At 50.6% G+C, this 15,538-nt stretch overlaps 1 protein-coding gene across 3 annotated transcripts in view; it reads right to left on the reverse strand.

Annotated features, from left to right (window-relative positions):
* Positions 1-15,538, reverse strand: part of PDE4B (phosphodiesterase 4B) — a 226,341-nt gene that overhangs the window by 62,490 nt on the left and 148,313 nt on the right. For all 3 annotated transcript variants that reach the window (XM_065673102.1, XM_065673104.1, XM_065673105.1), the window contains 3 exons: positions 4,414-4,608; positions 2,470-2,506; positions 2,014-2,084 (listed from right to left, as the gene is read on the reverse strand). In XM_065673102.1, the coding sequence (XP_065529174.1) occupies positions 2,014-2,084; positions 2,470-2,506; positions 4,414-4,608 (303 nt within the window). The remainder of the gene's footprint in view (positions 1-2,013; positions 2,085-2,469; positions 2,507-4,413; positions 4,609-15,538) is intronic.

A 15,538-nucleotide genomic window follows, 5' to 3' on the forward strand; every position in this document is an offset into this window, starting at 1 on the left:
GCCTTCTCTTCTCCAGGCTGAACAGCCCCAACTTCCTCAGCCTGTCTTCATACGGGAGGTGCTCCAGCCCCTGATCATCCTTGTGGCCTCCTCTGGACTTGCTCCAACAGCTCCGTGTCCTTTCTATGTTGATCTGGGTTTCCACAGCACTGTCCCACCTTGGATACCACCCCACTCAAGTGGACATGGCTCGCACTTCCCATTCTTGCTCTCTTGCCAGTGGGCATTCAGAGGAGTAGGTGCTGGATGCTTTCTGACCATGTCTTGTCCCGCATCTGCCAAACTCAGGCACTCCAAACCCATTAATCATACACTCTTCTATTCCAATCAGGAAACTGCCTGAAAACCCCTGATGCTGAAGTCCAAAAAACACGACTTCTAATTAGGGTTTTTTTCCCCTCCAGCCCTCAACATTCATATTTTCCATCATTTCTGCAAATACGTGGGACAGCATCCTCTTTCTTTCTTGGGACAGGAGGAAAAAGAGAGGAGAGGACAGGCTGCAGCAAAGCTGAGATCCTCATGATCCCCAGAGCAGTAGCTGAAGTGAAATACCACGTATCATGAGACATATGATAAAATCATGAGCTGTAACCCAGCAGAGCTGGTTGGAAACAGTGCGGGAAGCTCCGCAGTGCCTGGAAGCACATTCCGCCACGGACTTGGATGGTTGGTGCATAATGGTTTAAACATTTCACGACTCTTATTTTGGCTGGGCAAGTGACTTTATACCTCAATCAAATCTGGGAATGCTTTCAAAAGGGCACTGCAAGATGCCTGTGTGTCCTACAGGCTATGCCCTCACTTCCTTCCGGCCCTGTCCAATTTCAGATTCCTCATTAGGAACTGCTGAAATGCTGGAGTTCTTCAGAAAAGCTGGAAGAAGGGAATCTACCTCCGCCATCTGTTTTTCTATTAGCCTCCATCTTGGGATGCGGTGGCTCCTTCCCATCAGAAATTGCAAGGAGAAATCAACAGGAGGAAAGCCGCCTGGATAAAGAGCTGGGCTTCATGTAACATACGAGTGTGCACTGGAAGGCGGAAACCTGAGTCCATGGTGGGCACCCAGGTGATGCCATCTTCATGTGCAGTACTGAAGCAATAGCATGGTGTCCTGATGGAGTCCACTTTTGCACCCCATATTCTGCTTCAAGAAAGAGCAGGATGCTCTGGATGAGCAGCCCCAGGGTGGGATGGATGGATGGATGGATGGATGGATGGATGGATGGATGGATGGATGGATGGATGGATGAATGGATGGGTGTGTAACCAACGTCACCAGGAACAAGTGATGCTGGTTTCACATAGAACAACTCTCTTGGGACAAAACAGGGTAGAAAATGATGGTGACTGGCTCATTATAAATAGCTACAGGGAAATGATGGTTCCGGACACAGGTGTAAAAAGGAGTTTGTTTGGTTTCTCCTGTTGAGCAGGTATAAAAACACACCTTCCTCTTACGTTCATCACCTGCCACATTCAGTGCAATTACAGTGTGAAATGAAGCGAGGTGGGCTCCCTGCCTGCAGGAAGCAAAGCCTGCTTCTCTGGGCATCCCCTCAGACGCAAGCCCTGGGTGAAATCCTCCCCATCCCCACATCCTCCTGCTTGGCATCTCCCTCCTTTGGCTGCGACCCCCTCTCTCGCTGCCAATGCAGGGCCAGCACCACATCTCGACCTCCGCTCCCAATTACGCACCTAACACACACCTGGGCCACCCCAAAGCGCCGCACATCCCACAACCCACCGTGCCCAGAAACACATCCCATCGCCTTCCCAAGCGGAAATCCATCGCTCCATCCTTAAGGATCGCTGCGGCGACCCCGAGGTGAGGCGCGGCGGCGGACTGCGCTTTGGCGCCGCCTGGCGTCCAGCATCGGGAAGCGCGGACCGAGCAGGGACGGCGCAGGGGAGCCGGGGGACCGCAGCCGCGGTCCCCCGGCTCCCCTGCGCCGTCCCTGCTCGGCCCCTGCTAAGCGATAACCATAAAGGACCTAAGAAGTACTTGCTTACTTGTTGGAGGTGCCGTGTAAATTGGTAAGGAGCGTGAAGTTGTTCCTCACGCTTCGTAGGCTGGCCAGCACCTATGGGGGAGGCGAAAGCAGAGATGTTACCTTCCCCGCCTGAGGTTTTCATAGAATCATCATAGAATAGTTCGGGTTGGAAAGGACCTCAAGATCATCCAGTTCCAACCCCCCTGCCATGGGCAGGGACACCTCACACTAAACCATCCCACCCAAGGCTTCATCCAACCTGGCCTTGAACACTGCCAGGGATGGAGCACTCACAACCTCCCTGGGCAACCCATTCCAGTGCCTCATCACCCTAACAGGAAAGAATTTCCTCCTTAGATCCAATCTAAACTTCCCCTGTTTAAGTTTTAACCCGTTACCCCTTGTGCTGTCACTACAGTCCCTGACGAAGGTTATTCATGAGGTTTTGTATTCATTGAACAGGTCTCCCACTCACCTGGGCGAAAGGTGTGACAATCAGGTCGTCCCCATGCCTGAGGAGAAAGGGAAATGTGTGAATTTGTGTGAATTTCCCCAAAACAGGTCACTTTAAGTACAGAGAGTGAGTTTTCACCCAAAACCCTATACTTTAACCCATGCAGCACGTATTTAACACCACATAAAAACCTTGTTCCTAATGGAAAGGTCTTTGCAATGTACATCCAAAACAACCTGGCTGGAGAGCCTGTTCGGATTGGTAACACTGGGCAATAAAAGCCAGGAAATACAGAAGTTAAGGCACACGCTTGCACCGTGGTGGAAAAAACCCTGTAACAGTCCAGGGAAAGGTCAGCTTTGAATTTCCTGGCATTTGCTGATCTCTGTCACAGACTTTAATGTTATTCAGGCGCTGGGTTTTGTCCGGCTGTTTTCATCATGGAAGATTTTCCAGTGCCTGAAGGGGCTGCAGGGAACCTGGAGAGGGGCTTGGGACAAGGGCCTGTAGGGACAGGCCAAGGGGAATGGCTTGAACCTGCCCGAGGGGAGACTGAGCTGAGCTCTTAGGCAGAAGCTCTTCTCTGTGAGGGTGCTGAGGCGCTGGCACAGGGTGCCCAGAGAAGCTGTGGCCGCCCCATCCCTAAAGGAACTAGACCGGGTTGCTTGAACACTGCCAGGGATGGGGCAGCCACAGCTCCTCTGGGCACCCTCTGCCAGCACCTCAGCACCCTCACAGGGAAGAGCTTCTTCCTTTATCTCCAACCTGAACTTCCCCTGTTTCAGGTTGAACCCATCACCCCTTGTCCTATCGCTACAGTCCCCGATGAAGAGCCCCTCTCCAGCATCCTTGTAGCCCCCTTCAGACACTGGAAGGCTGCTTTCGACTGGAGAATTCACACTGGGAAGTGGCAGCTCCCCAAGTGCTACAGGAGCCTTTACCCTGCAGTAAATGGATCTGCTGAACTGCAGGCAGCTGTGAAGCTGGGAGCAAACAGGGTGGTAGGCACATCTGGATGGGGATCTCCCCACCCCAGCACAGCTGGCTGGGAGCACTGGGCAACTGTTAAAATCCCCTGTTTACACAAAACATGGTATTTGCATAATTTGGAGTGATTACTTGGTCTCTGGTAAATATTTACCAATTGTTAACTAACAGGGAGGGACATTCTAATATCTGCATTTCTACCTCATGACAAAGCTTGTAGGGCTTTCATAGCAGAAACCTCTTTTCCTACCTTAATGGTCACTTTAAAGCTTTAAACTGGGCCTTTTAGAATAAAGGGCTGCAAATCTAGGACACTCTTTTAAGCTCCATGCTCTGTTGTATTGATCCTCTCAAGCTCAGCCATCTGTCTGGGCTCTCTGCTGTATTTTCCGCTCAGTTCTAGTTAACAGCCCATGACAGAAACCAGGATGGAGAAGAGCAATACTGTAAATGTAAGTACAGTCATATTCCTCTTGTCCAGCCTAATGGAGAAAAGAGCAGAGATGATGTTAACCAGGCTCTGCGAGCACGCACTGAGAGTATGATGGCAAAAAGGGAGCGTGAGCGAGCCAAGGACTGGAGTGACAGGGTTCTCCTGCCTCCAGGTTCAATGGAGACTAAAGGACCTCACAGCAGTCTCTGCCCTGCAGTTAGCTGCAAGCACTTCATACCACCCCCCCAAATCCCCGTGTGAAGAACTGGTATCAAGAAAGGTAAAACGCAAGATTTCTCTTATTATTGCAGGATATGGATGGAAAACTGCTGCTAAATTATGGAGAAAAGGGGAATACTTTCAGGGTGGGTGGGGAGGGGGAAATCATGCCTTGGCAGACCATAAAAGCACCCGTCTTGGGCACTCAGGCTGTGAAACGCGAGTACCACCCACAAGCTCCTCTTACCAGAGCCCTGAGGATTACAGGAGGCCATGTAAAGCTCTCAGTTCCCATAAAATATGATGTGAGCTGGATGTATGCTTACTGCTCGCTTGGGAGAGAGGAGTTCCTGGACATGGTCTTTGGTGATAAGTCATAGTCGCTGTCGGATCTGTACAGGAACGACTCCCGGCGCTGGCTGTGGCCCGGGAACGTGGTGTGCAGTACGAGTCCTGACGAGGAGCTGGCCTGCGGGTCCAGCGGGCTGCGACCTGGGGACGGGCCATTTTCCACATCGAAGCTGCGAACAGAACACACGCTGCGTGTCACGTGCATCTGCCAAGAGAGGGTTTCAGTGTGCGGGTCACGTCTGCATTGCCCACACCGCGGCCGTTGCTCGGTGCAGGAGACATGGGGCTGTATTTACTGGAGCTCTCACTGGTGTATTCCTGTTGCATGCAAGCAGGACTCTGCAATGATTTACACTTACCCCCTAGGCTTCTATTGGCCTACACAGAATCCTAGCCTGGTTTGGGTTGGAAGGGACCTTAAAGCTCATCCAGCTCCAACCCCTGCCACAGGCTGCAAGTGGAGAACTGTTCAAAAAGTGTTAAAAAGGCCCTAAACCTTCCGTCACCTTTTCCATTATACACCCATTTCCTTACGGTGTCATAACTTGGCCGCTGCAACTGGTGGCTGAAGTCACCCTGGACACTTCAGCAAGTGACACCCCTCATAAACCCTGAAAATAAGCAGGTTGGCCTCCTTTGCTTGGGCATTTGGATCCCGTATAAATACCACGGGTGACCACGTTCCAGCTAAGCCAAGTGGAGCACAGCTGCATTCAGGATGAACTTTCTTGCCTTTGGAAGCCTCAGGGTTCATCTCACTTGCAGTGAGAGCTGAGTTCTCCCTCCCCACAGGGCACATGACTCCCCTCATTCCCAATGTTCTCCCAATTCTTTTGGCCTGTTGGATGTGATACCAAGCTACAATCCCGGTCATGCATTTCTCCATCCCTCCTCACTGCTGCTTCCCAAAGTCTTAAGTCCAAAGATCTCCCTCTGCTCTGCAGAGCATGCAGGGTGCTTCTAACTGCATGAGGAGGCAGATGAAGTATAGGGATGGAACAGGGCAAACTTCTGCCACATCTGAAAGTAGTGCACATAATCATGGAAGAAATAAGGGAGCCTATGTCCGCTTGTAAAATGTATCTCAGCTTAGTCCCCTTCCCTGCTGCAAGTCCATACATGCACACAGAGATTCAATATAGGGTGACCAAGGGATGAATGAGAAGGGGAAAACAAACACCAAACACTGCAGAAGGGAATCACAGGTAGAAGAGGTCTTGGAGATTACTGCTAACATGAAGGTACCATTGCTGAACCTGACCTGCATTATTAACATGTGAGGCTGCAGCAAACGGAAGACCAAACAGGCCCGAAACCAAGATAGCCTCCCCTGTTTGGGCACTGACCTGACACTTAGAAGCACTGAGACCTTCTACCCCCTGACCAGGAAATCTGATTAAAATCCAAAGTTCATGGCATAAACAACAACCACCTCAGCCTTAGGTTCTGCAGAAGCGTTTCAGCTCCTGTATAATAAGACCATAGAAGCCCCAAGCTGTGGTGTGACACCAAACAGTGATGCAGCTGGGGGATGCAGGAGTGCCCTGGAAGTAGCCCTGATAGAGGAACACAGGCTGCATGCCCTGATGTGGTGCAAGCTGCTTCCTGGGATACACCAAACTCCTTTGTATGAACACCCCCCAGTGAATTACTGAACAGTTTATCAACAGTAATAACACATTGCACGTGGGGATTCTATGCTTTGCTCAAGCAGTTATATTCACAGCATAGATACAGATGTTTATTTGCAGTTATGCATGTGCTTGGGAGCAAGGGGGTGCTCAGGCAGCTCCTTTTGATGTCTCATGAAACTACTCACTGGGATAGGCCATGGGCAGGGACCCCTTCCACTGGAGCAGCTTGCTCCAAGCCCCTGTGTCCACCCTGGCCTTGAGCACTGCCAGAGGTGGGGCAGCCACAGCTTCCTACCTCTAGCATGCCTCACTGTAGCATTTACTTACCCAACTGCTTAAGTACATCTTGAAACTGGTAATGGCTCAATTAATATTCTTTTCTTTCACTCCTTATTATCTGCTCTTTCACCATTGACAGCTCGAGTACACTTCCTTTGTACGCACACAGTAATCAACAGAAGCAGCTCAGCTCTGTAACTATGGCATCTACAAACAAGAGGCAGCTGATAATTAATCCTACCTATTCAGAAAATTAACTGTGATTACTCAAAACACTTTGGTGCAAAACCTTCAGTCGAGAACATTGAGTTTACTGACACGAATGGAAATACAGCACTGCGCTAAATCTGAGCATTCAGCTGGGCAGAGCTTCTTCTGGCTCCTTGATACTGTACCTGCTGCGTGCTGGTAGGTGTTAGCAGTTGGTTCGGGAGAAGAAGTTAACCCATGAGGTTTAGAGAGTGTGTGAGAGGTGAAGGGAGGGAGATGGGGCAAGGCTGAGGAGGGGACCTTTTGCAAAGACATCTACTCAGCAGCAACGGTGTAAGTTTAATAAGAGGGGAATGATCCACCAAAGGTGGGGTTTGTGTTTGGGGTTTGTGGGGTTTGTTTACTGCAGCACGGCTTCTATGCCGTAAGGTGGGTGGAATATACTCAAATCCCCTCCCCTTTCCTCCTTTTTAACATAAAGGAAACCCCCTCTCTGCCAGCCTAGGCCTATTCTGAGTCACTCCTGCAGAAATTCCCACCTGAGCCCCAGGGATTTTTGATATCCTTGAAGGAGTTTTGTAGCAGAGGTGTAGGAAGAACCCTCATGCTCTATGACCTGGGTTAAAGGTGGAGGTTAAACCTTGGCCAAGGCAGAGATCCCCAGGAAACAGTTTGCCAGATTCCAGCAGCACTTATAGCTCATGCTGGGATGAGCTGGAGACATTCAGGCTGCAGGAGCAGGAAGCCTGGCATGGTCAACGTGAGGATGCTGCAGCACAAACTACACAGTTAATCCAGCGGCATCCACCTCATCCAACCTGCTCTAGTGGAAGGTGTCTCTGCCCCTAGCAGGGGTGGAACTGGAAGAGCTTCAAGCTCCCTTCCAACACAAACCAGGCTGGGATTCTGTGATTCTAAAAGCTGGGTGGCTGCAGAGCAATGCTCAGCAGGAGGTCACTGCAAGCGATGGGGCAGCTCCGTCTCCTTTGTCCCTAATAAACCAGGATGCTAATGCAGTGAAGAGCAAAGGAGACGGCAGGTGGCAGGAGTTAGCTGCGGCTCGCTCCGACAAGCGTCTGAACGAGGCCCTGGCTTTGGACCTGCGGAAAGATGCGGCTGTGACACAGTAACGAGGGGAGGACGCACACACGGCGAGCCGGGAGAAACCCCTGTAAAACACACCGGGTTCCATGACTCACTGTGCAAAACAAAGGCAATTAATACCAGCAATCCCCAACTGCCCAGAGTCTGCACTTCTACAGTAATGACTACAACGTCTCCGCATTAAAAACTACGAAGTCCTTCAGCACAGGGGAAAGTCCAACCAAGCCTCTGCAGGCAGAGAGCTCGTGCTATGGGACCCCTGTCATGATCCAGCCATCTCTGCTCCCACCCGGGGACCAGGCCAGCTCCCTGCAGTGAGCATGAGGACCTGTTCCCATCACACCTGCCCTAAATCATTCCTCAACCAGCCCTGCTCCTTCCCAGAACACCACCCTCACATGAAACTATGACAGGCGTCAAGGTGTCCTGACACAAGTCCCACTCTGAGGGTGCTGAGACACTGGCACAGGTTGCCCAGAGCTGTTTGTGATTCCATGACTCAATGTTTAAGATGCTGCCTCCGACTTATCCAACAATTCAGGCTTCCAAGCTCTTGGATCTCCCTCTGCAAGGGGGTCTTGACACAAAACTTTTAGTGGAGTGGCAATAAGGAAGAGACAGCATGGGGAACACGCAGTCCTGGATTAGCATCGTCTGCCAGCAGCCCTGGAGTATGGTTAAGATAAAATCCTAGAGTGCTTCGTGTTGGAAGGGACCTTAAAGCCCATCCAGCTCCAACCCCTGCCATGGGCAGGGACCCCTTCCACTGGAGCAGCTTGCTCCAAGCCCCTGTGTCCAACCTGGCCTTGAGCACTGCCAGGGATGGGGCAGCCACAGCTTCTCTGGGCACCCTGTGCCAGCGCCTCAGCACCCTCACAGGGAAGAGCTTTTTCCTTGTATCCAACCTAAATCTCCCCTATTTAAGTTTGAATTTGGCCTAAAACCTGACAAATATGATTGCACCACCATTTCCAAGTAATTCAGAGTCATTTGACCAGTCAAAGAGTTATCCCGAGAGAGCTGCAGGGCCCCACAGCTTGTTTCTAGGACTGTGATGTCAAACACAACACAAGGCACATTTCAGTCTCTCAAACCAGGCAGGCTGGGATGTGCTGTTTATGTTACAGGCTTACACTTTTCCTAGGGCTGACAGCACTGACTCCATGAGAGAGCTTTCCATCTGCTTTGCCTTCCCTGACCTCCTAACTATGGCACCACCTTGCTATGGTACCAAATCTGGTTCCAAAAGGCAGTATTGCAGGAAGTCTGAGCAGACTCTGCTATTATAAAGATCCTCTCACAGTCGTTAGAACCCTGTTTCTCACCAAGATGTTCAGCTGGATTTTTAACAGCATTAGCAGTGAAAAACACTGTTCCTTGCACCTTCAGATCCATGCAGACACAGCTGCTTCTCGCTGCTATCTAAGTTTGTGCATCTGTTTCCCATTATCACAACAGCTTGCTGGTTTTCCTAAATAGTCATTCCCAGGGAAAAGACTGTGCTTGGAACATCAGCAGGATGTATGGATGAAATGGAGCTGGGTCAGACACACAGTGGGCACACTGGGGCTGAGCATGGCTCCATGAGCCTGACCACTCTCAGCACCACAGGTATTAGTGCCCTTTTATCCCCTTCTTGACCTTCTCCCACCAAAGGGACAATCGTATCCTAAAAAACATGCAGATGAGGCCCTCAGTGCCATGGGTTTGTGGTGGTCTTTGCAGTCCTGGGGTAATGGTTGGCCTTGATCTTAAAGCTCTTTTCCAGCCTGGTTGATTCTATGATTCTGTTGCTCTCAGGGCCCTCTCAAAGAGTTCAGATCCCACTGCCAGGTTCATCCCTAAGGCGGCTCCTAACTCTCTTTTATCTCCAGTGCCTCCTGAAATACAGCTACCAAACTCCTTGCAACTGAACCTTGTATCACAGCTCCAAACGCATGCAACCCCAAACTCCTCCCCTCCCAGCACCATGTGGCACAGCTGCCCAGCGCAGAAACCCAGCAGCACTTCCTGAAGCGTAGACTCTCACCTGCTGCTAAACATGTTTTAAGCCTTTTAGTGCCTTTTAAGTCTTTTAAGCCTTTTAGTGCGTGTATCACAAAACCAATGTACATGTTTATTTGACTTTATCTCTGAATATAGAAGTTCACTCTTCAGCACCTGGAGCCCAATGCAGACTCAAGAGCTCGTGGTGCTCCCTTTGCAACCCAGGTGCATCTTCAAGATAAAGATGAATATACACAGCCAGAGCCCCAACATTCTTCGCTGTAACTCATCAGCAGTCCCCTCGCTGGGCTAATGCTCTGCCCAGCAGCAAACACGGGTTCAGTCCCAGCTCAGCACAAGCACTGATGGGTTTCAAAGGACATCACAAAGTGCTCATTTAGTTTTTAAAAGCCCCATTCTCTATGAAGGAGCCATTGTGCTTCCTGCTTGTTCAGAGTCTGCAGCAATTACTGTCTGAAGCTGCCTTGCACATCAGGTCCTCAAGCCATTACTTCTCCCCATGGCCATTCACTCACTGGCACTGGTGAAAGCCACCCAGCTGCGGAGCTGCTGCATGTCCCAGAGGATGTCTTGCGGCTCCATGTGGCCCCACATCACGCTGGGTCACCACAAGGAGGGAGACGGTTGGAAAAGTACAGGGGGGAGGTAAAAATGAGTTTGTATTTTCTTTCAGCAGAGAAGGTTCCAAAAAATCTCATCCTTTTCATGTTTACTCCAGATCAGTAGCTTGGCATTATCCTGTAACCAGCTAACATCATGTGGCTGCTTAAGTCCCCCAAAGAAGGAATCCTTGATTATATAAACCACTGCTATTTTTCCAAATGTACATCCTGGGCTATTTTATCATCTTGCTATGGTTCACTGCTGTTAACCTCTGGGAAAATTCAAGGAATAGAAACCACAGCAGACACCTTTCCTATTTGCCCTTCCAGAGCTTGTAAAAGCAGATGGGGATGAGCAGGGTCACTCTGGGCTCAGGCAGCAGTGCCACTTCCTAAGGACTATTTCCTCCTGAAAATATCCTAGCTATCAACTGGCAGTTTCCTTCCTGGCTGCTGCTGCCCACGCCAAGGTATTCATGAGGAATTGTGCTCCCTATGCAGCACGTACATGGCCCTTCTATGCGAGTGTTTCTGCCCAGCACCTTCCACTCCCTTCTTAGGGAAGAGCTTCTGCCTAAGAGCTCAGCTCAGTCTCTCCTCGGGCAGGTTCAAGCCATTCCCCTTGGCCTGTCCCTACAGGCCCTTGTCCCAAGCCCCTCTCCAGGTTCCCTGCAGCCCCTTCAGGCCCTGGAGCTGCTCTCAGGTCTCCCCTTCAGGAGCCTTCTCTTCTCCAGGCTGCCCCAGCCCAGCTCTCTCAGCCTGGCTCCAGAGCAGAGCTGCTCCAGCCCTCGCAGCAGCTCCATGGCCTCCTCTGGCCTCTCTCCAACAGCTCCACGTCCCTCTTGTGCTGCTGCCCTGTAGCTGGACACAGCTCTGCTCTGGCACATGGGCTGTGTTCTTGCCGCACTGAAGGACCTGGATGGCTCACCTTTTCCATGCTGGAAAGGTGCTGGATGTGCAGTTGCATGCTGGTGGCCAGGACTTCAGGAGGCACCGGGACAGCACAGTGCTCCTCAGTAGACACTTGTTGGATTTTGGCATCACCTGCTCCACAAAACAGTGATGTTCTGCAGCACAGACATTTACATTCAAGTTATGGGACAGTATTTATCTCTGTCTGCCCTGGCTGTTATGCTCTGCTCAGTGTCAGTTCAGCTTTTACAGCTACACAGAAGGACTGTAACATTTCACAGATTCTCTTTCCCAATATGCAAGACACCTCCATAGGAGGCAACATCCTTCTTAAAGCTTAATGGCTTTGAGATGAAACAGGGGAGGCTGAGCTGAGCTCTTAGGCAGAAGCTCTTCCCTGTGAGGGTGCTGAGGCGCTGGCACAGGGTGCCCAGAGAAGCTGTGGGTGCCCCATCCCTGGCAGTGCTCAAGGCCAGGTTGGACACAGGGGCTTGGAGCAAGCTGCTCCAGGCAGCCTGGTCTGTGAGTCTATGACACAGCCATATATTAAATCTTTTATCAATACATCTTAAAGCACCTCATATACGTTTTAGGTATAATGTGCACTTAGCACTCTTCCCAAAGCCTATAGTGCACTAATGGCAAGCACATCCAATAGCACAAGCCTCAAGGGTCCCACACAGCAAACAGCATCTGCTTCCAGTACATAGGGAAGTGTTCCCGTATCTGTACAGAACCGGAGCATCAGGAGGCGGCCAGCCAGAGTCATGGCTTATTCCATCCTGACCTCAGGAACAGGATCACTTGGCACAACTCCAGGAGGCACTTCTGCTTTTTTAGACAGGCCGGCGAGCGCTTTGCTCTGCCCTAACTCCATCCGGCTGCATCATCCAGCCACAAATCAAGTAGCTGCTCTGACCTGCAGTCAAACAGACCGGAGACAGGAATACGGCAACAGCCATTGTAACGAGCTGCAGAACCCATGGATTTTTCCATTGTACCTGAACTGGGACCGCCTTGGAGTCAGATTTTCTGCACTGATGTCCATCTGTGACACCCCAAAATCCAACAGTGGATGTGTGGAAAGCTGCTGCACTGAGACATGCACCAAACCTTTCCACTTTGATTCATAGAGTCATTATTTGACTTGGGTTTTGGATTTAACACCATAATCTGTGTCTATGTTTCCTGCCAGCAAGAAGACAATGGAATGTCCTAAGATGGTATTTGGATTATTAATCTTTTGGAGGCTCAGCCTTCCCATAAATAACTGATCTGGTTGGGTGCATTTCAGCAAAATCTTACTTGTTTCACATCTTTCAACTGTCTGTACTCTTCATCTCCGACACCAACAGGCAAAGACACCGCACACAGCAAACGGCAAAGTACATGATGCCATTGCAAGGACAATCTATTTTATAGCTCTTAGTGATCCTCTGAGGCCCAGCACAAACTTCATGCAAAAGGAGCCTCATCCAAATCAAGGGCATCAGCCAGCTGGCACTTTCTGAGGACAAAGTATTAAGGGTGGAAAAACTTGGGCCTTTGGCAAAGCTGCAGGTTTATTCAAAGTGGCTTGGCACATGGACCGAATGGATGGTTAGAAACAGCACCTTCTTCCAGGGTACCAACACCCTGTGGTTAATACAACTTCAACTGAGTATTTGCTATAACTGCATCAATGGCAATCACAGTATATTTGTCATCCCTGCAGCCAAGCAAGTGCAGAGAAATAGGATAGATTACAAAACTGCCAGAGAGACTGAGCTGAGCTCTTAGGCAGAAGCTCTTCCCTGTGAGGGTGCTGAGGCGCTGGCACAGGGTGCCCAGAGAAGCTGTGGCTGCCCCATCCCTGGCAGTGCTCAAGGCCAGGTTGGACACAGGGGCTTGGAGCAAGCTGCTCCAGTGGAAGGGGTCCCTGCCCGTGGCAGGGGTTGGAGCTGGAGGAGCTTTAAGGTCCCTTCCACCCAAACTATTCTATGATGGTAAGGCTGAAGCCACTCTGCCGCTGATCCTGCTGACCCGCCCCCAGAGGGATGATGCCCAGCTTCTGTACAGGTACCAGGGGCAAAGGCCAGCAGAAGAGACAAGATCCTCAAAGAAAAGGACAACACTGGCACAGGAACAAGCAGGTATAAACCGGACATGAATAAACTGAGGCAGGAAATCAGAAGGAAATCTTCTGCCTCAAGAGCAGGCAGATCACTGAACAGCTTTCCTGTAGGAGTGATGGGGGTAAACACCAACTTGATGTTATTACTGGTGGGATTAATAGCATCACTGACTACAACACTGCAGGATGGAGGAGAAGGCTCATCCCACAGTTGCACTTGAGCTTTGCTCAGACACCTCCAGCATCACCTCTGCCACCAACACAGCTACCATAGCTCCAGATATCACCCGTACCTCAGCACACAGCAAGGACAAGGCACGAACAACACAGGGTTTCCATACATTTGCATGTTTACTGATGTTAGTGAGCGGGGAGGGACACCCAGCACAGCCTCACAGCAAGCAGCAGTGACACGCTCTGCCTGCCCACACTCCCTCCCGTCTTCCTCAGGCTGTTTGAAAACAAGAGGGGGCAAAAGAGAGTGAATTTAAAATGTAGGCTTTTATTTTCTGCTTTTATTTTCTGCTATCAAATCAGATGCTCTGAAATGAGCTTTAATAACTCTGGGAAGCAAACGGGATTTAGCAGAAGGAAAACCTTCTACAGCGTGGAGAGATGATAGAACTGGTGGGGAGCAAGAGTGAAACCTTCTATAGGAGCGAGCATGGGCCCAAAAAGCCAGGCAGGGCAGAGGACCTGCAGCAGAATTCATGTAGTTTATGCCAAATGGTGAGCGTATATGGATTTTGCAGGTGTGGTGGAGCTCAGGATGTTGGGCCTTGCAGACCTGCCAGCTATTGACCACAGAAGGAGGCAACCATTATTACCCATTACGTGTGACATCCATTATCTGGGGGCTGGGTTTTCTTTTCCCTTTAACCTTGCTAGCACTCTTAGGGCTTGCTCCCCAGTCCAAACCAAACCTTCAAAGCACGGAGCCTGCCTGCACACGGCAGCTCTGATCAACGCAGCTCTCCTGCTCTCACCCAGACAGCGCAGGAATCTCTGCTCCCTTCCTGGCTCCTGCCGTGCAGCTGAAACTCCCAGCTTGCCACATCCCCTACCCAGAGTTTCACAACCATCTTGTGACTCCTCTGCAGCGTGTTTGTGCTTGCAACAGTCTACATCATCTCGCTGCCAAGTTACCTCCTTGCTCAAGTCCTACCTCAGCTCATCCTCGTGCCATGAGGCTGCTGCTGGCCTCCTACACTGCCTCCTCACATGCTGCACCTCAACCAACTCCTCTGCTCCGCGGTTCTAAAACCCTCTCGGGAAGGATTTATTTCCCTGATGTGAAAGCAGATAGTGCCCCGTTGGCACCCAAAATATCATTTAATAACACTGTTATTTTCCTTAGACCTGCAAATCTTCCTAAGCCCTGCTTCAGGGCTCATTTTGATCTTCCTTAATTAGTGATCCCTTAGAAGCTCTGTTTCATGTTGAAAAATCACTTGCTGGAATCCCTGTTTTGGAGTCACTTGTCACAAGTCATAAAGCTGCACTGTTCAAAAGAAATAGAGACGTGGGAGCAAAGAGCAAAATATATTGCAGCCCCAAACTATGAATATATTACATGCAGCTATAAATCATCAAGGCCAGTAACAGCAAACAGTGCAGCAGTGCAGCTACGAACACTTGGAGATTGGGAAGAAACACGAGCAGAGTACTTGTACAATTGATTACCATTTAATAATGAGGAAAGTGAAGTTTTCGGCATGAATAAGCAGAAATGTGTAGGCATAGCACAAAATCAGTGCATCTGATTCCACTGTAGGACTCACATCATCATAGTAAAAGCTTCATTCTTGAACTCAGAGTTTTGACATTACGAGTAGTTTATTGTAATGATAAAAAGCAGCCCTGAGGAGAAGGACTTGGGGGCGTTGAATGAGGAGAAGCTCCCCATGACCCAGCCTCACTGTGTGCTTGAGCCCAGAAACCCCTGTGTGTGGGGCTGCACCCCCAGAGCGTGAGCAGCAGCTCAGGGAGGGGATCCTGCCCCTCTGCTGTGCTCTGGGGAGACCCCCCCTGCAGCCCTGATCCAGCTCTGGGGCAGCAGCACAAGAGGGACGTGGAGCTGCTGGAGCGAGGGCAGAGGAGGCCATGGAGCTGCTGCGAGGGCTGGAGCAGCTCTGCTCTGGAGCCAGGCTGAGAGAGCTGGGCTGGGGCAGCCTGGAGAAGAGAAGGCTCCTGAAGGGGAGACCTGAGAGCAGCTCCAGTGCCTAAAGGGGCTGCAGGG

The sequence above is a fragment of the Lathamus discolor genome, chromosome 3 (assembly GCF_037157495.1).
Source record: "Lathamus discolor isolate bLatDis1 chromosome 3, bLatDis1.hap1, whole genome shotgun sequence".
NCBI lineage: Eukaryota > Metazoa > Chordata > Aves > Psittaciformes > Psittacidae > Lathamus > Lathamus discolor.